The 22,859-nt window shown below is 50.3% G+C and overlaps 3 protein-coding genes across 3 annotated transcripts; 1 reads left to right on the top strand and 2 right to left on the bottom strand.

Annotated features, from left to right (window-relative positions):
* Positions 1-950: 950 nt before the first annotated feature.
* LOC120707809 (probable leucine-rich repeat receptor-like protein kinase At1g68400) lies at positions 951-3,313 on the bottom strand. Its single transcript, XM_039992826.1, has 2 exons — positions 1,834-3,313; positions 951-1,730 (listed from the first exon to the last, which is right to left on the bottom strand). Exons 1-2 carry the CDS (start codon positions 3,203-3,205, stop codon positions 1,102-1,104), a joined length of 2,001 nt encoding a protein of 666 aa, XP_039848760.1. The 5' UTR covers positions 3,206-3,313; the 3' UTR covers positions 951-1,101.
* A 1,351-nt stretch (positions 3,314-4,664) lies between these two features.
* LOC120707808 (probable mitochondrial-processing peptidase subunit beta, mitochondrial) lies at positions 4,665-9,760 on the bottom strand. The gene is made up of 9 exons (XM_039992824.1): positions 9,062-9,760; positions 8,124-8,288; positions 7,899-8,036; positions 7,637-7,788; positions 7,416-7,524; positions 6,592-6,690; positions 5,400-5,465; positions 5,211-5,318; positions 4,665-5,098 (listed from the first exon to the last, which is right to left on the bottom strand). Exons 1-9 carry the CDS (start codon positions 9,635-9,637, stop codon positions 4,973-4,975), a joined length of 1,539 nt encoding a protein of 512 aa, XP_039848758.1. The 5' UTR covers positions 9,638-9,760; the 3' UTR covers positions 4,665-4,972.
* Positions 9,761-15,858: 6,098 nt separating this feature from the next.
* Positions 15,859-17,936, top strand: LOC120707807 (phospholipase A1-II 5-like). Its single transcript, XM_039992823.1, has 2 exons — positions 15,859-16,032; positions 16,368-17,936. Exon 2 carries the CDS (start codon positions 16,428-16,430, stop codon positions 17,796-17,798), a length of 1,371 nt encoding a protein of 456 aa, XP_039848757.1. The 5' UTR covers positions 15,859-16,032; positions 16,368-16,427; the 3' UTR covers positions 17,799-17,936.
* The last annotated feature ends 4,923 nt before the right edge of the window (positions 17,937-22,859 follow it).

Here is a 22,859-nt window from a genome sequence, read left to right as displayed (position 1 = left end):
CTTCTGTAGTGGCATGTACTTCTATCTTCGGATGCCATGTATTATATTTTTTTATGTGTCATCTAGTTTACAAACCATCAATATGTTTTATAAAATTCATGGTCTTTAGATTTCACGAAACAAATATGTGGTCAACAAAGTATTTACTTGTGCAGTAGTAAGGGAAAGAAAAAGAACGCCACTACACCTGCATCTATATCAGGCCTCCTTCGATGTTCCAGTGGCTTATTTATTTATTTTTTTCTCTTCTAAATTCGGGTGAAGCAGTTAGTTAGGAGCATCTTTATTGGCTCTAGGATTCGCGATAGCAAAGATTCTATTAAATTCAGCAAAGATTCTTTGTAACAAAGTGGGAAGAGGTAGACTATACGGCGACCGAATCGCACATCACATCACATGATGCACAAAAAAAAACTACAGTTCTGGCTTTGAAATAATTGAATATTACTCATTGAACAGCATCACCTGCTCCCTTCGGTGATCTGACTTATTTAGTGTTAACAACTGTGATCATGGTTTTGACGTGGTTAATACAGCCATTCCGTCGTTCACTGGCAGCTAATCTTCAGTTACGTCAAATCGCTAGACACAACCACATAGGCCAAAAGTTTTAATTTTGGTCATACTTAGAGAATAGGGCCATCCTGAGAGAAAAAGAGAAGACTGGTGGCCCACTGGGCCGGAAGTTCTATCCGAGCCATCTGATGAAGCCAAATCAGCGCAGAAAGCATATCAAAAAGGAATTTGCTTTGCAAGTTGCCACGATGCCGAAAGTTCAATCCTGGTCTTGCTTGATCGATGATGTATTTGTCTTCAGGAGCTTTTTCTGGTTGTTGACCTGATCTGCGTGCTGACTGACTGCTCAATCTGCCTCGTTTTCTTGCTGGATATGCTGCAGTTGTCAACGTTTATATAGCTCCAAGTAAATAAAAGGGCAAAGTAGCCGACACTACCAGATGTCAAGCTGGCAGAGTTCATTAGCTGACGACCAAAATGTCACACATGATTTTACAATGTTCTTTCTTGTCCTCATCAAGTTAGAACGCAACGATGCTATGCTACTAGCACTCAGCAGTCACCACCAGGCGATCGAGAGCCGCGTCAAGAGCTTGACACAGGGGTGGACCTGGTGGTGTCCTCGGACACGCAGGGGGACGACTCGTACGAGCGCCCCGCCTGCGACTGCGACGGGGACGCCGAGTACTTGTTGCTCCGCTTGCTCCCCCTGTCCCGGATGTCCTCGATCATCTTGGCCACCACCGCCATCCTGGGCCGCTCCCCGGGCTCCTCCGCGACGCAGAGCAGCGCCACCTGCAGGAGCGCCACCATCTCGTCCTCGGCGCCCCTGCCCCGCTGCAGCTCCACGTCGAGCACCTCCGACGCCCACTCCTCCCGCACCGCCGCCCGCACCCACCGGGGCAGGTCCTCAGACGACGGCTGCCGCCCCGTGAGGAGCTCCAGCAGGACGACGCCGAAGCCGTGCACGTCCTGCTTCTGCAGGGATGAATAATCCCCCGTCGCCGGCGCCGGCGACAGCAGCTGGAGGAGCGCGAAGTCGGAGACGCGCGCGGTGCCGCTGCCGTCGACGAGGATGTTCGAGGAGGTGAGGTGCCGGTGCGAGAGCTTGCCGCCGGACACGCCGTGGAGGTAGGCCAGGCCGTGCGCCGCGTCCTGCGCCAGCTTCAGCCGGGTCTGCCAGTCCAGAGGAACTCTCGCGGGTCCTCGGTTCTCTGTACAAAAACGAGACCAAATTTTGTGCCCGCGTCAGGAGGCAACAATTGATGACACGTCTCCAAATTATACAGTGTGACGAGAAATGAAGCTGCCCGTCACCGTGCAACAGGCTGTGGAGGCTGCCGTTGGGGATGTAGTCGAAGACGAGCAGCAGCTCCTCAGCGGACGCGTAGAACGCGCGAAGGCCGACGATGTTGGGGTGCCGCCACGTGCCCATCTCCCTCGCCAGCTCCCTCCGCCGCCTCTCGTCCTCCCGGGACGCGCCCTCCCTCCTCCTCATCCTCTTCACCACCACCACCTCGCCCTGCTGGTGGGCCTCCTCCACGCCGGCGTCGTCGCCGCTCGTGTCGGTGTTGCCTCTCATGGCCACGCGGTAAGTCGTCGCCGTGGCGCCCTTTCCCAGCATCTCCGCGGCGCCCTGCATGAGCGTGGCCACGTCGAACTCCACGCAGCACCCGTCGAAGCGCACCGTCTCCTCCCGTGCCACCGTCGAGTTGGCGGACGTCGACCTGGCGCGCGGCCGTCTCGGTCTCGCCGGCTTCCTGTTCCTCAGCAAAAGCACGGCGCACAGTGCCGCCGCGACCAGCGACGCGACCGCCGCGGCCACCGCTGACATGATCATCACGACCATCCACCGGCCATGGATCATCCCCCTCGCCGCCCTCGATCCGCCCGACGCCACGCCGCTGCCGTTGCTGTACACGATCTGCTGCGGTCCACTGCACCGGCGCGCCAGCGGCGCGCCACAAAGGCCGGGGTTGCCCGCGAACGACGACGAAGGGAAGGCGGCCGCGAGGCGGCTGGGGATCCGCCCCTCGAGGTGGTTGCCGGAGACGTTGAGCTCGGCGAGCTCGGGCACCGCTTCCAGCGAGACGGGTACGGGCCCTGCGAACGAATTGCGCGCGAGATTCAGCGTCAGGAGAGCGCGGAGGCGGTGCCCGATCTCCGGCGGGATCGTGCCCGCGAGCCGGTTGCCCGAGAGGTCGAGGCGGCGCAGGTGGCGAAGGCGCAGGACGGAGTCCGGGAACCGCCCGGAGAAGCCATTGCCGGAGAGGTAGAGGAGCTTGAGGTGCGGCGCCAGGCGGGAGAAGTCGACGCCGTGGAGCGCGCCCGTGAAGGTGTTGTTCTTGAGGCTGAGGGACGAGAGCGCGGGGAGGCCCGCGAGCAGCTCCAACGCCGCGGCGTGGCCGCGGAGCCGCAGGCCCTCGAGGACCACGCGGCGCACGCGGGGCGGGGACGAGGAGGGCGACGGCGACGGCGACGGCCGCTGGCACGTGACGCCGCGCCACGCGCCGGCGCAGGGGTCGGAGGCCTCCGCCCAGGAGCCGAGCGCCGCGGCGGGGTCGGAGCACACCGACTTGAACGCGAGCAGCGCGGCGGCGTCGGGGTTCGGGGAGGGGGCGGAGGCGGCGCAGCCCGTGGCGAGCAGCGCCAGTACCAAGAGGAGCACGCGCGACACCGTCGCCGCCATTGCAGATTTTTGCAGCGCTGGAGCCTGGGGCAAGAGGAGGGTGCGAGAATGGCGGGCGCGTGGAGCGGCTCGGCCTCGGCGGACGGCGCCTAGTCGTATGTAGCAGTAACGGCGCAGAGGGAGGGGGGAGTTGATGGTGCACCGGCCAGGTGCGTGAGGGATTAATGGGCGTGCGCGGGAGGAGCGTGCCGCGTGCGGAGCGTAGCGTGGCGCCGCCCCCGCGGGAACGCGCGCGGCCGGCGTGAGCCTATTTGCACGCCGTTGGAAGGGCAAGGACCGAAGGGAAATTTTGGCGGCGCGGTCTGCAGTGCATGGACTGTCATGGCGATTTGCGTTCAGGATTCACCACTTGTCGCCGAGCCGCTCACTGGTGTATCTTTCAGGTTCCTGCTTAACTGAGTGTGTAGTCAGCCACTCGGTCTGGCCGGGTAAATACTCCAGAGCGTGCAGGCCCGACCGCTGCATCTTCTGATCCTGGCTCCTACACTGCATGTTACTGCCCCGTGTATCCACCACAGGAAACGGAAGTCGGGTGCTTGTTGTCGTGCACTCATGCGGCCCTTTGGACTGCTGCTGGCTGTGAGCTTCCTCTCTACGGCAGCACTGCCCTTTTGGCTGGCTCCCTCTGGGCCTGTTTCACCTGGGACTCCCTGCTACAGCTTTCGGTGCAAATACAGATACGCTGTAGGATCGCCATTGCAGTTCCTACAATGCTCACTGGAATTCAAAAGGGCCTGTTAACCTGTTAGTTTTAAAACTACAACTCTGCCTCAAAATTCCTAACATACGACCACTATGTAAGATAGGTAGACGAGGATTGCACAGAAGCCTAAGGCTGTTTCCAGCAGGTCTCTCATCACGTCGCGCATGCGGAAAAAACAAAGTAGATGCGCATCGCGAGGCTACTGTAGCACTATCCAGCAGCATGCTGATGCGGCGCGTAAAAAAGGAGTCGGCCCTCGACGCACCGCATATTCACTCGTTCTCTCTCCTCACCGCATCCTCTCTCTCCTCGCCTCATCCACACGAACCCAACCGCGTCCACTGGCGGGAGGCAAGTCTCGTCTGTTTTGCGAGGCCGCGTCCGCATCCCGCTGGAACGGCCCTTTCCTCATCGCGATGCAGGTGGTGGGGCACGGTGCGGATCTGATCCGTTTTACGCATGCGCAACCGCGACCTGCTGGAAACAGTCTAAGGCCCCTACGACTAGTTGGCCGGCTGGGGCTGGCGGCACCCCCGCGGCGCGGGTTCGAGTCCTGGGGGACGCAAATTTCCGATGCCGCGGGGTAAAAAATCCCCCTCGCTGGTGGGCCAGGGTTCGGGGGTTTCTCGATCGGGTTAAGAGCCGAGGCAGTCGCTTCCTCTTAATTAAACACGGGTGGGGACTGTTTCAACCCCCCGATCGAGTTTTTAGGATTGCACAGAAAAGAAATAAAAGTGGAAATATTGAGAGGAAACGGTAAAAATCTGAACTCCGTGCATTTTCTATGAAGAGTATGTTCCTTGTCACCCTCTTCTGCCAGTATAACTTTTCAAGACCTTTGCTCAAACAAGATTCACAAATAAATATAATCGTGGATGCAGTGAACTCATCGGTAGAGAGCACCACAGCCAAGAAAGCTATTTGCACATTCAGCACCAACGAAGTGTAGCACGGGCACGAAGCAGAAAAGAATATCTAACATATAACTGAAATGCCTGATGCTGCCATTGTTAACTTCTTGGAATGACCTAGAGTTACAACAACACTATCACAGAGCCGCAGCTTCAATTATTCTGTGCGTTCCCAAAGAATATCCTTCGAGTAAATTCATCATCAGAACATGTTTCTGACCGAAACCACCTATGCTCTGGCAAATCCGAGATTGGTCCCATAGCAGCCAGAGCAATATCCTGAAAATTGCCGGACCAGTCAGAGGTCAGTGCTTGAAGCATCCCATAGTTCAAGTACTCAAAAATACTGTAGTACTCAATAGTAACATGGCCACTAGTATTGGAGATTTACCTTATCAATTATGTACTCCTTGGCGGTTTCCATTATTGTAGCGCGATCAACAGCATCTATGCGCGCGAAAAGTTCTAGGAATGGCATTACTCGCCCATAAGTTAGCATCTGCATGAGATGGTTGAAGAAAAATCTTATTAATCGGGATCAGAGAAATAGCTGCTATGATGAGTGCTTAATATAGAGTACCTGGCGACCATTATTCTCAGCAACTGCCGTGGATCCGTCAATATGAAGTAATAGAGATGATTTCAGCTGGTGTAAGTCATAATGTTAGTTCTCAAATATTTATCAGGTTCCACTAATGATTTTTTTTAACACATAGTAATTTTCCCAAAAGAAAACATACCCACTGTCATCAATACCACATAGGTCAGTAATGCATCAAAAAAGGAAAACGTGTGCTTACTAACTGAATCACCAATACATGAGGAACCAGGGGCAACGCTACGGTGTCGTTGCCTGATGCACGTGCACCATGGTAAAAAAGAAAAATTTCACTAGTTGATTCAATTTTACCATATAAATTATATTAGTTTTCGAGATATGGTATCAGGAAGCATTGGTGATTGTCTTTCAATTCGCGGTGCATAAGCAAGTACTCAGCAATGCAGCGGGATATGGCAGGTCAGCAAGTAGTGTGCACAGCCACAGGCTATCGCTCCCATCCTCACCCTAACATGTGATGCTGCACTGCGCTGCTCCCTGCTCTCACCACCGAGCAGGTGCGCTGCCTTCTGGAGCCCACACTGCCGCCAGGAACTCACACTGCCGCTGGGTGACAGCAAAAACTGAAACCACCTAGAGAGTCCACGCAGGCTCCTATAGCCCACTTTTTGGAGAAGCTTGCACAGCAGCCCTGGAGGCTGGAGGTGCGTAGTGCTGCTGATTACTGAACATGCGATTGGGGGCTGATTTTTGTGTGAATTAGGGCTTTTTTAATTGAACTTAGGTCTGATCAGCTGAATTTTGATGAAATATAGGGATGAGCTCCTTCCTCTTGTGTAGTTCAGATGAGGCATTGCAAAGGGCATATTGAATAGTTTTTGCTAATATATTTACATTCTCAATCTTATCTAGCTTATTCATATGTTTCTGAAATATAAATGTAGACATTTATTGGTATATAATTCTGCCACACCAGTGTAGCGTATCATTATTTTTCTGAAAAATGCTATATCGCAGTACCCATACCGCTTATATTGGTGAAACATAGTTGTACAGTAAAAGGTCAGATAAAAAGATCCTTTTCTTTAATAGCTATTGACAAAGTGCCACCCATGCACTTTTGCCTTCTATAAATATCAAATTGCTAAAACAAGATATAAACAGCTAAAATGCATGCAATATACTGTAGGAAATTGAGATCAGAACCATCTACCTGATTACGGGCACGAGCAACCTCCTCTTCCGACACTTGGAATGTAAGTCTTCTAAGCTCCGCCATTATTAAACGTGACAAGTCATGCAGGGTATCAGGCTGTAATACAATTTTGTAAATTGTAAGAGAACATGGTAGCAAGCAATATTTCCATCCAATCCATATTATTTGTTCAGTTGCTGTATAGCTGAATGGTCACTATGAACTTCGAAGCAAGTCTCTGTAGTGCAAATACAACTGATTTTCTATGAGTAGTTTATAGATCAATCTGATGAATAACCAATCACTGGCTACATCTACACATTCTGGCATTCGGCCCATGTGACAAAGATCTAGAAGCACCCATTGTTATTTGAACATGGGAGTTCCCCTCCCACTGCTTGATTATTCCAACAGGTTACCGCAGATGTGGAATGGAATACCCATGACTGATCATTTCTATATTTTCTTAAAGGGGCAAAAACGTTTCTACCCCTGTTTTGAACCAAAATGGTGATTTTGCCCTCATTTTTGAAACTTTGTGATTTTACCCTTAGTCTTCACAAAACAAGGGCAAAATCAACTAAGAAAACGGTCAAAATAGGGGCAAAAATGCGTTGACCAGGGGTAAACGGCAGCTTCGTTTGAAAATGATGAGGGCAAAATCACAAAGTTTAAAAATAAAGGGTAAAATCACCATTGAGGTTTGAAGTAAACTAACCTTTATTCAATTCGGAGCTACCATTACACATATAGCAATCATAATGGCAACATCAAGATGAAAGGAGGAGATTGTATAGTTGAATCAGAAAAAAAAAACCAGAAGACTGAACAATAAACATTACCAGAGCAATAGCATAAATGCCAAATATTCCTGTGTCCCGATAATTAGTGTTGAATGCCATCAGGCTCTCAGCTAAATTACCATTGCTGACACCACGAGCTAAAGAAGACCTTGCAGTTTCAATAAGTAACATCAGATTGAAGCAACAAATTTGGCACAAACACACTAAGGAAAGCAAATTGCTGACACATCAAATACAAACTATCAAAGGAGATTTCATACCCTGAGCAGTTCCCAACCCCAACACTCCTGTTCCAGGATCCCAATATGCTTTGGATCACCATAAGGGGAATGGAGCTAGGGTCAATCCATGATGCACCCTTGAGAGCAATTGCAACATGTGCTAGAGGCATCGTCACATTTTCCACACGAACCTACAAAAGCTAAAATCAGTTGAGTAAAAAAAACTAAATCAAAGATCATTTGAAATGTCCTAGCGAATCACTAAATACGATTCTGTATGAACTATGAACTGAAGCCAGACCTCCGATCCAGCAAAAATAGCTGGGTTCGCGTCGACAAGCTGATCAGCAGTAGTTGGATCAGCGGAGAATTCTGTAAATAATTCTTTCACTCGATCAACAACCTCATCGTGACTGACACTTCCAGCGGCGGATACAACCTAAACCAGACAGCAGAACGAAAACTTTACAACTAAATTTGCTCAAGATAACAAATTTCAACAAAGTTTAAGATTTGATAGAAATACCATTCTAGGACAGGTATAATGAGTTGAGATATACTGCTCCAAATCTTTCTTTGAGATTGATCTAATGTTCTCTTCTGGACCTAATATTGTGTCCCCTAGCGCATGGCCTTTGAATGCTGCTGCATGCAAGAGATCAAATATCACCTCTTCCATCATACCTTGTACCTGTTTATCCATAAACAAACATCAGGCATCCACGTCTGGCAATAGGTGTTCTACTTTTGTAGCAAGAACTATTCTCAACCACAACAAGCATCCTTCACCATCAGGGGCGGATCCAGAGGTGGGTCTGGAGGGGCTTCTTCCCCCCAACAATTATCCCGGATCCACCACTGTTCACCATTATAATCATGGAACGTTTTATGCCCTAAGCAGCAATATGCAGGTTTAAAAGTTATGGTTTTCATAGACTGCAATAACACATAAATTATCTGAATGTCCCTCAGAACAGCACTTATACCATTAATGCTAAAGCTCATAATTGTGTTGCACAACTAAAAATGTTCTACCCTACAGGGAAAACCAACAGTCAGGACATTATAAATCTAGTTGCCACATGTATGGACCCATGTTCAGAATACTGAGACCTAAAGCCATCAGATGCAACTTAAACTCTTGAAGTGGTACAGTAGATACCAATTGCAAGGCAAATTTAGTATCGATTGACGATCAGTTACCCAATTTTTTATACAGTACCATCCCTGCTAAAGCAATATCAGATAAGCAGCAAAAGAATGTGGCCTCCACTTTTAGTTCAAAAACAATCAAGCATCTAAAGTTTTCGACTTTACTCTTAGGACAATGGTCAAATGTCCAATTAGCAATGCCACGAGAATATCGCTAAGTGTCACTAGAGCTTGCTCCCCTTTTTGGTAAAGGGAGGATCGAGGTGTTGGGCAAGAAAGACACAGCACAGCAAATTGGTGGAATAAGCTCACCTCCTCCATCTCACGGAGGATGACGCCACGCTCGCGCTGCATGGCCTTCTCCGGGAAGCGCGGGTGCTGCAGAATATCGCTGAGGATGTCGAGCGCGACTGGCACGTGGCGCGCCTGCACGTCGGCGAAGAATGTGGTCTGTTCGCGGGAGGTGTAGGCGTTGAGGCGAGCGCCCATGTCCTCGATCTCCACCTCGAGCACCTCCGCGTTGGGCCGGCGCCCGGTTCCCTTGAAGGCCATGTGCTCGAGGAAGTGCGCGGTGCCGTTTGTCCCCGGGAGCTCGAAGCGGCTCCCCGCGTCGACCCAGACGCCGACGGAGGCCATCCGGGTGGCGGCCGGGTACGCCTGCGTGACGACGCGGAGGCCCGAGGGGAGCGTGGATACACGCGCCTCGGGGAAGCGGAGGTAGGGGGAGTGGTCGGGGGTGCGGGGCACCGGCGACGCGTGGCGGAGGAAGCGGCTGTTGGAGGGGGACGGGGCGTCGGCAGCGGCAGCGGTGGGGCCGGAGTGGAGGAGGCGGTGGAGGTAGGGTAGGAGCCGGCGCCTCGAGCTGGCGGCGGAGGCGAGAGCGGCCATGTTATGTTCGACGGAATTCGCCGCGCCGCCGCGCCGCCGTACGGGAGGAGCCGAGGAGGGAGAGGAAGGGGGGTTTGGGTTTTTTTCCCCCCTCTCCCGTCTATTGTTGCGGCGGGGGAAGGGCTGCCGCCCTACCGCTGACTTGCTGAGAAATATGAGAGGTTTTCGTTCCGAGTCGGGTACAAATACAACAAGGCAACGGGGAAAGCTGTGCTGTCTTAGCGTGTGTTTAGATCCCACAAAAACTCTAAATTTTCCATCACATCTCCATCACATCGAAACATTAAATATAGCAAATAACCCATGCATGGAGTACTAAATGTAGGTAAATAAAAAAACTAATTGCATAGTTTTGATGTATGTTGCGAGACGAATCTTTTGAGCCTAGTTAGGTCATGGTAGGACAATATTTACCACAAACAAATGAAATGTGCTACAGTGTGCTACATTGTCCGATGTGATTTTTTCTTCCACCTTTTCCAGGGATCTAAACACAGCCTTGTTCAATCTTCTGGAATTCTTAAAAAAAATGTTCTTTCACTAGTTTTCTAAAGATATTTTTTACAGTATATCGTTTGAGCCGATCCACGGGATGCAGATTTATTGCTCTAGCATTGTATCATAGCTTACTTTTCTATCAAGGAGTTTTCTCTTATCCTAAGCATAAAAGCCGAGGGCCCAATTCCAAAAAGAAACAGAAAAAAGAAAGAAAATTGAGAAAGAAGTCTAGTAGAACAAACAAAGACACAGTATTGTCCTATTCTAGACTAGAAGACTAGACACGGCGTTGCCGTGCCATGACCTGTAGCTCAGTGATTGGTATAAAGGCTGGGAATATTTTTCGCGAGATTTTAGGCTATAGATTAATTTATAGAAATTTTAGTGTATTATTATTTAGTTAGAATGCAGGGGCCGTGGGTTGATCGTCATAAATATGAGGGTCTTTTTTTTGCAAAGTTTCGGGTTGTGGGTACATTTTTAGAAAGTTTAGGGTCTTTTTCATAAAAGTCTGTGGAGCATGGGTTAATTGCTGTAGAGTTTGGGTTTGTAAAAAATGCATGGATCGTGTGTTGGTTGTCATAAAATTACCAGAGAGGTGGCTAGATTGAGAGAGTTGTCGTAAAATTGCCGAAGAGGTGGCTTGAATAAATGGTATTTATGAAAAGCTCGGGGGAGGGTGTCAGTAAATTGTCGAAGGAGTGGTTGGACTATAGTTTAATTTTGATAAAGTTTGGGGGAGTTTTGTAAAATTGGCAAACCGGCTGGCATTCGTTCAAAGTTAGCGGTGGTTTCCATGAAACTGCATGAGAGTTGACTTAATTAAAATTATATTTATATGAAGCTCGAGGGGATTACCATAAAACTGTTTGAGAGGTGGCTTGAGCAAATACTATTTCAGCCAAGCTCAAGGGGGTTTCTATAAAATTAACTGAGTGTGGACTGGACTACATATTAATTTTAATAAAGTTCAAGGGGGTTTTTATAAAATTGCCGAGCCTCATGGATAATTCGAGCCATCCATGCGCGATCCGACGGGCGAGAAATTCCGAATGACGTGGCTCAAATTGTATTTCTATAAAGCTCGAGGGGTTTGCTGTAAAACTATTTGCGAGGTGGCTTGAGCAAATACTATTTTTGTAAAGTTTAAGGGGGTTTTTATAAAATTAACTGAGTGTGGACTGGACTATATATTAATTTTGATTAATTTCGAGGAGTTTTTTATAAAATTGCCGAGCCTTCCAAATAATCCGAGCCATTCACGCTCGATCCGACGGCCGGGATATTCCGGCTGACGTGGCTCAACGTGGGGGGTAAAAATCCCCCCGTTTTAGGTTACCTTCAACTAAAAAGACCAGTAGCTACATTCCAGTGTCTTGTAGCTTATTTTGGTACAATTAAATGTTTTGATAATATGGTATAATTAAATGTTGCTGCCGTACACCACCATACTTTTAGTGGGACATAGTGTGAGAGTAGATGTTGTATCTTTACCCCCTTATTAGTGAATTATTTGATTGTTGTCGAGTATATTTACTATATTGTTACATGGTTATTTTCCATTATACCGAATTTCTTTTTTATAAAATATTTAAAAAATTTAAGGTACAGATTTTTTTAGATTAATTTAAGGTACAGATTGGACTCTTATAATTCACATAGGTTCGAAATTTGACCTCCTAGGAGATGAAATCAAAGGCCTACTAAGCCCATATGGAGGCATTATAGAGAAAGGTGGGCGACATTTTAGTTGGTTAATTTAAAGCCCGTTCGCTTGTCCTCACATGGTGGTCCGGCCCATGCGTGTAGCTTCACCAGAATACCAGATCCATTTTCTGGGCTCTGCACAACGACACGGATTATTGGGCTTCTTGTAGGCCCAGATCCTAACGGCGCCTCCAATTCTCTGCTTCCAAATCTTCAAACACGATCAGAGGACCACCAGACGTGCTGTCATGGTGCTCGCAGTCACAGACAGACACAGCCACAGGCTTGCTTTGGCAGCTCACTGCGCATCTTCAGCATGACAGCTAGGTACATGTACCACGACAATCATCTTCCAACAGGTGGTTGCCGACCTGTGAATCAACCAAAGTCTCGATTAGACACTGACATATTTAGTGCGACATTATGTTCAGGACGCGTCGCTCTCTACAAGATAGCAACTGTACAATTATTGTGCTTGTATAGATCCCAAGTTCAACGATTTTTCATGTTTGTGTGGCAGAGTCATTTCGAATGCAGAGTCATTTTTCATGTTTGTATGGCCAGTGGGTCTTCTCAGACTGGCTCAAGCTTATCCAAAAAAAAAAATCGGGTATATATATACTGCAAGCCCTGTCAAATGAAATCAGAGAGCTGTAGTTGCAGAAGAAGGGTCGTTGACTCTATGAGATGATTAATCTGCGCAACAAACAGTAGATAATTGTGTCTACTTGAACAGAATTTCGTATTATAATAGCCAGGAAGGCAAAGACAAGACTGAAAAAAAAGATAAAATATGCCCCAAGTAAAATTTAGCTATAGGAAAAGTCTTCTACAGAAAAAAAATGTTGTAATGGTCTGGTGATTAACGGTGTTTGGACCCAGGTGCTAATATTTAAAAGTACTAAACTTTAGCACTATTTCATCCAAATAGAAATGTTAATGTGGTGGACTAAACTTTAACCAAGATTCAAAAACTTTAGCAAACATATGAGTGGTAATAGTTGCTAAAATTTAGCAATCAACTTTAGTACATCCAAATAAACCCTAAATCCATCTAAATGGATATGCTGACTGCTATCAACTGTAACTCACCCACCATTCCCTGTCGGAAGATGTAACACCTCAGGTGTTAATTACTTATCATTAAGGCTATGTTAATTACCTATCATTAAGGCTAATTACGGTCATTAGTGCCACAAACCACTGGAGGGAAACTTTTTAACAAAATTCTGCCCAGTTCAGCCCGGACCGGTCTGACCGGTATGGGCGACCGGTCTAAACCGAGTTGGCGGTTTTGGGCCCCACAACATTTAAATCACTCTCCTCTCTCTCCCAACAACTCATTCATCCTCCCCAGCGCCCAGCCCATCTCTCTCCCGAGCTCCCTCCTCCCTCAAACCCTCACCTCCAAATCCCTCCTCTCCATTGGATTCCAAGGGCGGGGAGAGCTTCAAATCGGTGGAGGATCAACTTCCCCATGTTCTCCTCCATGGGGTGACGCGGGATCGCAAGTTCTTCGTGGGGGAGGAGCCATTCAAGCTAAATAGGTTAGGGTTGGATCGATCTCTTGTTCTAGAAGGTTTTAGGTGGTTTTCTCTGGTCAAAAGCATCCACATGAACCCTTGAACTAGATCCTAGAAGGTATTTGGAGTTGGTGGACGATTTTCGCCGCGCCAAGGTTTCTAGATTCTGGCCTGGGTAGGACCGGTCTGACCGGTATCACGGTAGGCTAAGGGGGACCGGTCGGGTGGACCGGTCTGACCGGTATAGCGGGGTTGAGCAAGGGTAGATAGGTGGTTGTTGACACAGTTAGTTGGAAATTTATTTGGGTATTGAGTACTTATAATTTTTTTTTCAAATCATGCATGCATTCTCTCATATCATATGCATATGCACACATGTAGCGGCCGCGGCGGAGGAGGTCGTGTACGAGGTGGTTGCGGAGCCACAGGGGCCACAGGGGCAAGCCCCGCAGAAGGAGGACCGTGGGGAGTCGGCCCAAGGCCCATCTCACCCTAGTACTGAGCAGCAGACGCAAGGCAAGCCCTGGTGCATGTCCTATTATTTTAAATTATGATTCACTATGTATATGTTTTATCTATTACTTGTGCATTACGTATTAGGAATTGATTGGAACCCTAGCTACATGATCCCTAGGTTTCCTTGAGTTTTTACTAGTATGTCTAGGTCGATAGCGGTGCCAGGCTAAATAAGTCCAGTAGAAGTCGGGTGACTTCGTGTCACTCGCGAGACACAGGAAACTTTAGAAGCCGAGTAATTGCCGGTTACTCGCGAGATACATTATTATCTTTATACTTCAGTAATTGAGAAATGGATTGAAATGGATATGGAGATGTGAGACCGGGCGGGGATGATGATATTAAGTTTGGCAGCAGGACAGGGTTCCTGGGTGTCTTAGCCTCGTCCGTGTCGATTAAGGACCGGTCGTTGTGGCAGTGCTGATCGGGGATTGAATTGTACTAACCGCATGCCGGGAGTAGGAGGTAGTCGAAACCGGTAAGCCTAGTACTGCTTTGCTTCGAAAGTACAGGACTTCAACTCACCTCCTGGGGTAGTCGAGTAGTCGCGGAGAAATGGGGATGCATGTTTACTTTTGGTGGTCTCACGTTGAGCTCGGCTGACCATATGATGGTGGGGCGGTCCTGTAGTTCGAGGTGGGGAGGGGAATGGTTGGTGCGTGTGGTCCGACAGGGCCTATACGTGCCGTGTTGGTTAGGTCCACCTTGCAAGGTTAAAACGGATTGATTCGCCGTGTCTCGCGGATATGAGGGCCTTGATCTCTTTGTCACCTCGTAGCAAATGAGTTAGGATATTAGAGATATAAAAATGGATATTATTCTGAATCTTAATTGGATGCTCCAACATGCGTGTGTAGATAGTCAAACATTAGTGAGAGTCTATCTATATAAAATATGTGGCTAAAACATTGAAAGTAAGGATACACCTCTAGTTGTTATTTCTGTAAAACAAACCACCTGCCAAATGACGTGCATGTCTAGGTATGTGGGCTAAGTTATACCCACTGGTCGGGTAAGCCTTACTGAGTATTAATATACTCAGGGTTTGTTGCCACAATTATTATTTTAGGGCACCCGGACGTCGACTTCTGCCCCTGCTGTGTCAAGTTCATCCGCCGGGATGCAGAGGGGTGGGAGGTGGTAGAGCGAGACCCTTAGGTTAGGGGATTGTCGGGTTGTACACTCGAGGGCAGAGTGTTCAGCCTCTCTGTTTTGCGCAGACCGGTCTGACCGGTCCGTGGGACCGGTCTGACCGGTGGAGGCAGCAGAATGGTGCCGACCGGTCCGACCGGTTGGGTGAACCGGTCCGACCGGTCGAGAAGGATCAGAACTGGTGATAGTTAGAATAGATGTAGGACCTTTTGATTTCGAACTTCAGACCATTTATTGTAAAGTTTTGTAAATTAATTGCATATATTTGAACTCGGTTTGTAAAACTTGTTTTGTTTTCATTGAGTTTATATTTTCAAGTATTATGCCGTGTTTGTACCATCTGCGCCCACCTTCGCGCGGGACTACCGGTGATGTTTCGATCGGGCCGTGGGTTGAGAAAGGATCGCCAAATTAAACTATTAAGTTAATGCGCCCGATGTGTTTAAATGACGACCATTACGATTAATTAGAGATTTAATTTAGCGGTTCAGCCACACAAGCGTCTCCCTCATCTCACATCACTCGCTCTCTTCCCCCACCCATCTAATTGTCCATTCGTCAGCCATTCACCAAAAAAAAAAAAGTCCATTTGTCCAGCCTGCACCGGTGCACCTGACGCTTAGCCAGACCAGGACGGCCACTTGCCATCCAGGTCGTCCCGTCGCTGCCCGCTGCAAGTACCCTATCCCCTGATGCAGAAATTGTCACGAACACGTCTTTCAGATCTAGCATGATTTTTTTTCAACCAGTTAGGACTAGGGAGGGATTGGCTGGAACGGGAAACAGGTGATCAAGAGATGCTTGGAGCTACCCACAGTTTTGTCAGACAAAAGAAAAACGTGCACATTTTACGTGATGTGTCGTCTACACGTCATTGTATTTTGGATAATTAAGAGTAACTGTTGTTCGGGCCGTCGGTGTTCTACGCATCTTCTGCTCCCCAATCCCCCATCCCCTCCTCTCAGTCTCTGAGCCTCTGACCACTCCACAGTCCATACACGTGGCCTTGTTTGGATGCGCGCTAGGATTCTAGCGCTAGTGAATAGTGCCACTTTGACCATTAATTACGGTGTCAAATAAAGTCAGTTTACAAAACCAATTCCAGAACCCCGCGCTAGTGACCCTAAAGAATCTAATGAGGCCTTTGACCGCGCGATTAGAGGATGGTTACTGTAGCATCACTGTAGCAAATCATCAATTAATTACCATCATTAGATTCATCGCGAAAAGTTACATCCATCTCTGAAAAGGTTTTGTAAATAGACTTCATTTAGTACACCATGCATGCGAGATTTTTTTGTAGCGCTAGGTAGCGCTTTGAAACCAAACAAGGCCACGCTCCACCTAATCCTCTTCTCCTCCCAGCACGCGCGCCCCGCGCCCGCTGCACACACATGGACGCGAGCCAGGGCGTCCTCCTGTCCAGCTCCCTGGTCGCCGCCGCCAATGGCCCCGCGTCGTGGCCGGAGCTGCTCGGCTCCCGGCACTGGGACGGCCTTCTCGACCCGCTCGACCTCACGCTCCGCCGCCTCATCCTGCTCTGCGGCGACCTCTGCCAGGTCACCTACGACTCCTTCAACTCCGACTCCCACTCCAAGTACTGCGGCAGCTGCCGCTACTCCCGCTCCACGCTCTTCGCCCGCACCATGTTCCCGGCCGCCGCCGACGTTGCCCCGGCGGCCTACCTCTACGCGACCTCCCAGGCGTCGTTCCCGGGCGGCATCATGGTGTTCTCGCTCTCCCGCGAGGCCTGGAGCAAGGAGTCCAACTGGATCGGCTACGTCGCCGTGTCCACGGACGCCGCTGCCGCCGCCACGGGCCAGCGCGTCATCTACGTTGCGTGGCGTGGCACCATCCGGACGCTCGAGTGGGTGGACGTGCTCAAGCCGGACCTCGTCTCGCCCGACGGCGTCCTGCCGGAGGGGGACCCGGCCCTCGTCATGAAGGGCTGGTACCTCATCTACACATCCAGCGACGAGCGCTCGCCCTTCTCCCAGCACAGCGCGCGGGACCAGCTGCTCGCCGCGGTGCGCGGGCTGGTGGCCGGGTACAAGGGCGAGAGCCTCAGCATCGTGTGCACCGGCCACAGCCTCGGCGCGTCGCTCGCCACGCTCTCCGCGTTCGACATCGCGGTGAACGGCGTGTCGAGGGTCGCCGGCGCCGACATCCCCGTCACGGCCATCGTGTTCGGGAGCCCCCAGATCGGGAACCAAGAGTTCAAGAAGCGGTTCGAGGAGCTGCCCAACCTGCGCGCGCTGCACGTCAGGAACGAGCCCGACCTGATCCCGTTGTACCCGAGCGGCCTCCTGGGCTACGCCAGCGTCGGCGACCTCCTGGCCGTGAACTCGAAGAAGTCGCCGTACGTGAAGGAGAGCACCACCAACGTCGGCGACTACCACAACCTGCAGGGCATCCTGCACACGGTGGCCGGCTGGAACGGGAAGGACGGCGAGTTCAAGCTGCAGGTGCACCGCAGCGTGGCGCTGGTGAACAAGTCGTCCGCGTTCCTCAAGGACGACAACCTCGTGCCGGAGTCATGGTGGGTGGAGCGGAACAAGGGGATGGTCATCGGGGAAACCGGGCTGTGGCAGCTCGAGCCGCCTGCCGAGGAGAACCTGCCCGTCCCGCCGGTAGTGACCGGGAAGGTCATCGGCGACGACGTCGCCGCCGCCGCTACCACGGCTAGCAAAGAGACGAAGATGCCGGCGGAGGACAAGAAGAAGGGGACCGGAGCTAATCTTTTCTCGGCATGCTTTAGAGTTTAGAGGGGTCAATCAGTTTGTTCATAGGATTAATTTGAATGGTTGAATGTTTGAACGATCTTTAATTTGCTACTATTGGTGTGATGTGATGGTGCTTAAGCTGTGTTTACTTCACAAAAAGGTTTGGATTTTATTACTGTAGCGTATTTCGTTGTTACTTGGCAAATAATATCCAATCATAAATTAATTAGACTTAAAAGTTTCATCTCATGCTAATTAGTTAAATTGTATAATTATTTTTTAAAGAAATAATTAGTTATTTTTTTCAACTACATTAAATACTTCATATTTGTGTCTAACAATTCGATGTGATGGATACTGTAATTTTTTTTGAAACTAAACATAGCCTAAGCCTCTAAGATAATGCTAGTGCACTATTCATTTCAAAACGAAAAAAATTGATAGTGCTCGGTAATCTTTACTGCTCCTGCAGTTTGTGATAACGTAATGCAGATGACCTCAGCCGTTTCCTATTGCAGTAATAACATACCCTCGTATCATCTCTAGAGTTTTTACTAAAGACGGATGCCTTTCACAGACAAGTGGATTTCCCAGAGCTATCCTTCTTGTGTTTCTGTCCGGTTTTCATTTCCATCTCCAAGAGACAGTCCAAAGAGAGCATTTGGATGTGACTTATGCTCCTCCTTTCAGAGCAAGCGTCAGGTGACTGATGAAAAGTCATGAAACAATGCTATTCCTTTGATGTCAAAAAAAAAAAATTCAAGACACGTGCAGCTCTAAGCGCAAATACTAGGAGTCGTTCGGGCTACTGGCAGTAAAACCATCACACAAGACCCAATAACTATTTTTGTTCTAAAATAAATTATTTTTGTTTCCAAACAATTTTTTGTATTGCTGGAACAATTAAAAATTTGTTTTAGAATAAAAAAAATGTTCTAGAATAAATTTGACTGGATTACACATGTAAATTGATTTGTTGAGCTAGTTTAATCCCAAAACATATAATCTAAAGTGAATGAGACTTGTGATAGGTTTGGTGGGGTCATAGGGTGACCCTCAGCAGCGCCTGCTCCAAGGTTTTCTCCAACGGTTCCCCATCCAACTCCCCCTATACGTACTATTTAATATATTTCACTATCTCCTCTTAAAAAATTCCTCCCCTTATAAATCCTCTTCTTCAACCATTCCCCCTACCTATTCCCTATATACCAACTACCATCCATTTTTAAATCATATTCACTTCACAATCCAACAGAACATATTTCGACCATACGCGAGCCGTATTCGTACGATGAACAGTGCAAATGTTCATCGGTGGACGTTTGTAGAGTTCGGACGAACTAAAAAAATTAGAAACAATTAGAAAGTCATTATACCCGTATAAATTATATTTTGCAACTCGGTTTTAGGTACATAAACCGTTTCTAACGATGAGGAATACTCATATATTTTGTTTTTTCATACAAAAGTTGCGAGATGGCTAGGATCATATTGTTCTCCTCAGTTTTCCTCTTTTTCCTGCCACGGAGTTGGTCCTTCTTCCCGCGCGCGCCAACAGCCACCAACTCTGCGCGAGCGGTGGGGGGAGCCCGTACGCCCCCCACCCATGGGGGAGGAGCGAGCTCCCCGCTCGTGGGGGGAGCGATTGGGGGCGCCGTTGGAGGGGAGAGGGGGTGCACTGTGCACTGAATGTAGGGGGAGGGGGACGTTTACGGGATAGCGTTGGAGACAGCCTAAGGGGCGCTATGGTGATAAATTCACACAAAGCGCAGGAGGAAGAGGAACGCCGAACCAAAGAGTCCCCATGGGCCGTGAGCCCGTGACCCATGCCATGTTTGGCTAGGTCCACCAAAAGGTTGAATGCACAAGGCCCAGCCCAGTCAAAGGCCCGAGATTTTTGCCCGATCCATGAAAAACTACCAAGCTGCCCATACTTTTTTTCTTCTTCAAAAAAAAGGAGATATCCACCGAATTAGGAGTGGAAACCCCTGCACCACCATGCATGTGGATGCGCAAGTACGCTTGGCCATAACCTTTGCCAACTGAGGCTCGTCAACTTGGCACACTGGCTGAACTAATCTTCTATATGGAAACCTAGGTTCATTCTCTGGTTTCTCATCGCGCCACGTCACCCAAAAAAGAACGGCCGTTGGATCGGGCCATCGAACGGCCATGGCAACGCCCTCCGCCGCCGCAGTGCTCCACCGCCGCCCGAGCCCCGCCGCGCGCCGCTGCTCCTGCCTCTGCTCCGACTGCCGCGCTCCGCTTCGGCCGCCCGCCCGCCCGCCCGTCGCGCAGGGGATGGCCTCCAGACGGCGAGATAGCCCACCGCCGCCTGCTCGTCCTCGCCCTCGCGGCCACCGCCGCCGCGTCCGAGCCCGGGGGGAGAGAGAGGGTCCACCATCGCCTGCTCGTCCTCGCTGTCCTCGCCCTCGCGGCCACGGCCTCCGCGTCCGAGCCCGGGGAGAGAGAGAATGGGGAGGGGCGCAAGACACAACGACGGTGTGCGCAGCCCTCGGCCGCGCCGGCCGCCGCCACGCGGCCCACCGACCCGCTCTGGCTGCCCGCCCGCCGTGCAGGGGATGGGGATGGAGGGAGCAGGGGTGCCCAATCCTGCCGGCGAAGATGGCCCACCGCCGCCTGCTCGTCATCGCCGTCCTTGCCCACGCGCCCACCGCCGCCGCGGCCGAACCCGTGGAGAGAGGGAGAGAGAAAAAGAATAGGGATCTGGCTGCCTGCGCAGCCCGACCTCTGGCCCGGCGCGGCGGGCGCGGCCCCCGGCGAGGCTCAGCGCGAGCGCACGGCGCGAGCGCATCCCCCGCTCGCTGCCGCCCCAGCCGCCGACGAGCGCCATGGGAGGGGCGCAGGCATGCGTCCACCCTGCGGCCTGGTCGGAGCATGGCCGCCTCCGCACATGGGTGGTGGGTGCGAAGGCTCCAGGTCTCCTTTTCCAACGGGGCCCACAGTGAGCACATGGGGCGGTGGGGGGCAGCTTGAGCATAACCTCACGCAGATACATCTGCAGAGCTGGTGTGCTCGCCTCTACCTACAAGGCTAAAAGCAAATGGCTTGAACCCAGCACATTTGGTGGCCTCAAATCCACCCTAAATACGTGGTTAAAAGCCACCAAAATATTAGTGGCATGAGGCGGCAAATCAAACTTGCTCAAAATTTCAAAATCTACAGGTTTATTATAAACTACAATTTCATATTCGTTCATCGCCATAAATGTTAATTCAAAACACTTTCGGACTTGGTTTGTACAAATACTTACATGTGATCCATTGTACCTACGATTTTAACACCAAAACGGCATCAAATACAAAATTGTTTAAAATAAAAGTTACTCAGAATTTCAAAATCTACAACTTTATTATATACCACAAATTCACATTCGTTCATCCGCATAAATATTTACGTACGATCCATCCTATCAATAACTTGGACACTGAAACGTCTTTATGTAAAAAAAAAAGATTTGAATACAAACATATCTAAAAATTTCGTAGCTCGCGTACTAAAACATCACATGCATTTAAAAAAACTTAACATAATCTACTCTACGTTAATTACATACTGGTCCAATAACTTGGCTACGCAGCACTTTCTAGTACTTGTCTCATTCATGATTTGATTCAAAGCACTGCATAAACAATGCCTATCTTGTGCAGCCATAAGCAATGGAGAACTCCCAAGTTGCCTAAATTCAATAGCACTAGCATGTAAGTCTGTATGTAAACAAACTTATCAACATTAGTCTGTGTCGGTACCCTGTAGCAGGGATACCCACTTCTACTGCAGCAAGGCAAGGCTCCCTGTAGCAGGGATACCCACTTCTACTACAGCAAGGCAAGGCTCGCGTAGTCATCCGTAACTACACGGTAAAGGGCGGAGCAGCCGGGCCCCATGGGTCAGGCCCTTACCTCATCGGGCCAACGGCCCCGGACCCGCTCCCCGCTCGGGGACGGGTCTGGAGACGCCACGTGTCCCTGAGGAAGGGAAGCTCCGAGCCGACAGCCGAGGCCTCGGACCCCCATAGGGGTCCGGGACCTCCCGCGTCCGTCCGGGATCTCCCGCGTCCATCTAGGCCCCTCACGCGCGTAGAACCAACATACCGCCGGGGGGTCCGGAGCCGCCACGTGTCCCGCAGGCGCGGGCGTGGGCACGAGTCTTCCACTGGAAGACTCGCCCCCCACCGCATTCAATGCGGGTGGTAGAGGCGTGCTCTGCCGCCGCGGCACGCGGGGCAGGCCTTGTCAGTCCTCACTGTAGACCGCGTATTACCGAGGTACACAGTGAGGCCGCCTACGCCGCACCTGCGCAGAGCCCGTCTGCCGCATTAATTGGATACGACGGCACAGCGCTTTAACATCATGCCGCCTATGCCGCAAGCTACACGACCCGTTCAGCTACGTGGCAGGCGACGCCGCAAGCTACGCCAGGTGCCGTTTTGACAAGACATCGCCTGGACAAGCTGAACGGGGGATTCCAGGAGCAGGCAAGGAAATCCAAAAGTTAGATCTCCCCCGCCTGCAAAGTCATAATGTATGAACAGTACGTAATCTTGTACTACATTGTTGGGCCCACCTGTCGGGGACCCAACAGCCATGTACGCGCTTCCCTTGAGATATAAAAGGGAGGCGCTCACTGTACAGGACAGGCTCTCGAGAGCACACTCAGACTCGCGCTGGACTCAGCTCCAAGCTCTTCCAGACTCAAGCAATACAACACACAGTGGACGTAGGGTATTACGCCCCGGCGGCCCGAACCACTCTAAACCGGCTGTGTTCATCGTGTTCTTGAGTGAGATCGAACTAATCGCTAGCTAACCCCCGAGTACTCACCCTCTGGGCTTAGGCGGGTGCATTCCGCCTCCCGGTTGTGGTTTGCCACACCACGACATTTGGCGCGCCAGGTAGGGGGAGTTTATCTGGTTTCTGGTTCATCTCTTGCTCATCTCCATGGTACGGGTGGACGATGTGGAGATGACAGAGGGTGTGGCGTCCTCCACGCTACACGCCTCTCGCGCTCCTGCTCCAGGGGCAACCGTGCCTGTGGAGCAGCCACCGTCGGCGGCGGCTCGCGCCGCTCGCCGGCAGGAGT

This window comes from Panicum virgatum, chromosome 5K (genome assembly GCF_016808335.1).
Source record: "Panicum virgatum strain AP13 chromosome 5K, P.virgatum_v5, whole genome shotgun sequence".
NCBI classification, from domain to species: domain Eukaryota; kingdom Viridiplantae; phylum Streptophyta; class Magnoliopsida; order Poales; family Poaceae; genus Panicum; species Panicum virgatum.
Note: the sequence above shows the minus strand (reverse complement) of the source record. Positions and strands in the feature narration are given on the sequence as shown.

Coding starts and splice junctions, on each gene's coding strand:
- LOC120707809 (XM_039992826.1), bottom strand. CDS start 3,205: ATGGCGGCGACGGTGTCGCGCGTGCTCCTCTTGGTACTGGCGCTGCTC. Junction 1,731..1,833: donor CCTCCACAGCCTGTTGCACG/GTGACGGGCAGC, acceptor GTTTTTGTACAG/AGAACCGAGGACCCGCGAGA.
- LOC120707807 (XM_039992823.1), top strand. CDS start 16,428: ATGGACGCGAGCCAGGGCGTCCTCCTGTCCAGCTCCCTGGTCGCCGCC.
- LOC120707808 (XM_039992824.1), bottom strand. CDS start 9,637: ATGGCCGCTCTCGCCTCCGCCGCCAGCTCGAGGCGCCGGCTCCTACCC. Junction 7,525..7,636: donor GGGGTTGGGAACTGCTCAGG/GTATGAAATCTC, acceptor TGAAACTGCAAG/GTCTTCTTTAGCTCGTGGTG. Junction 5,099..5,210: donor AGGAGTACATAATTGATAAG/GTAAATCTCCAA, acceptor GGCAATTTTCAG/GATATTGCTCTGGCTGCTAT.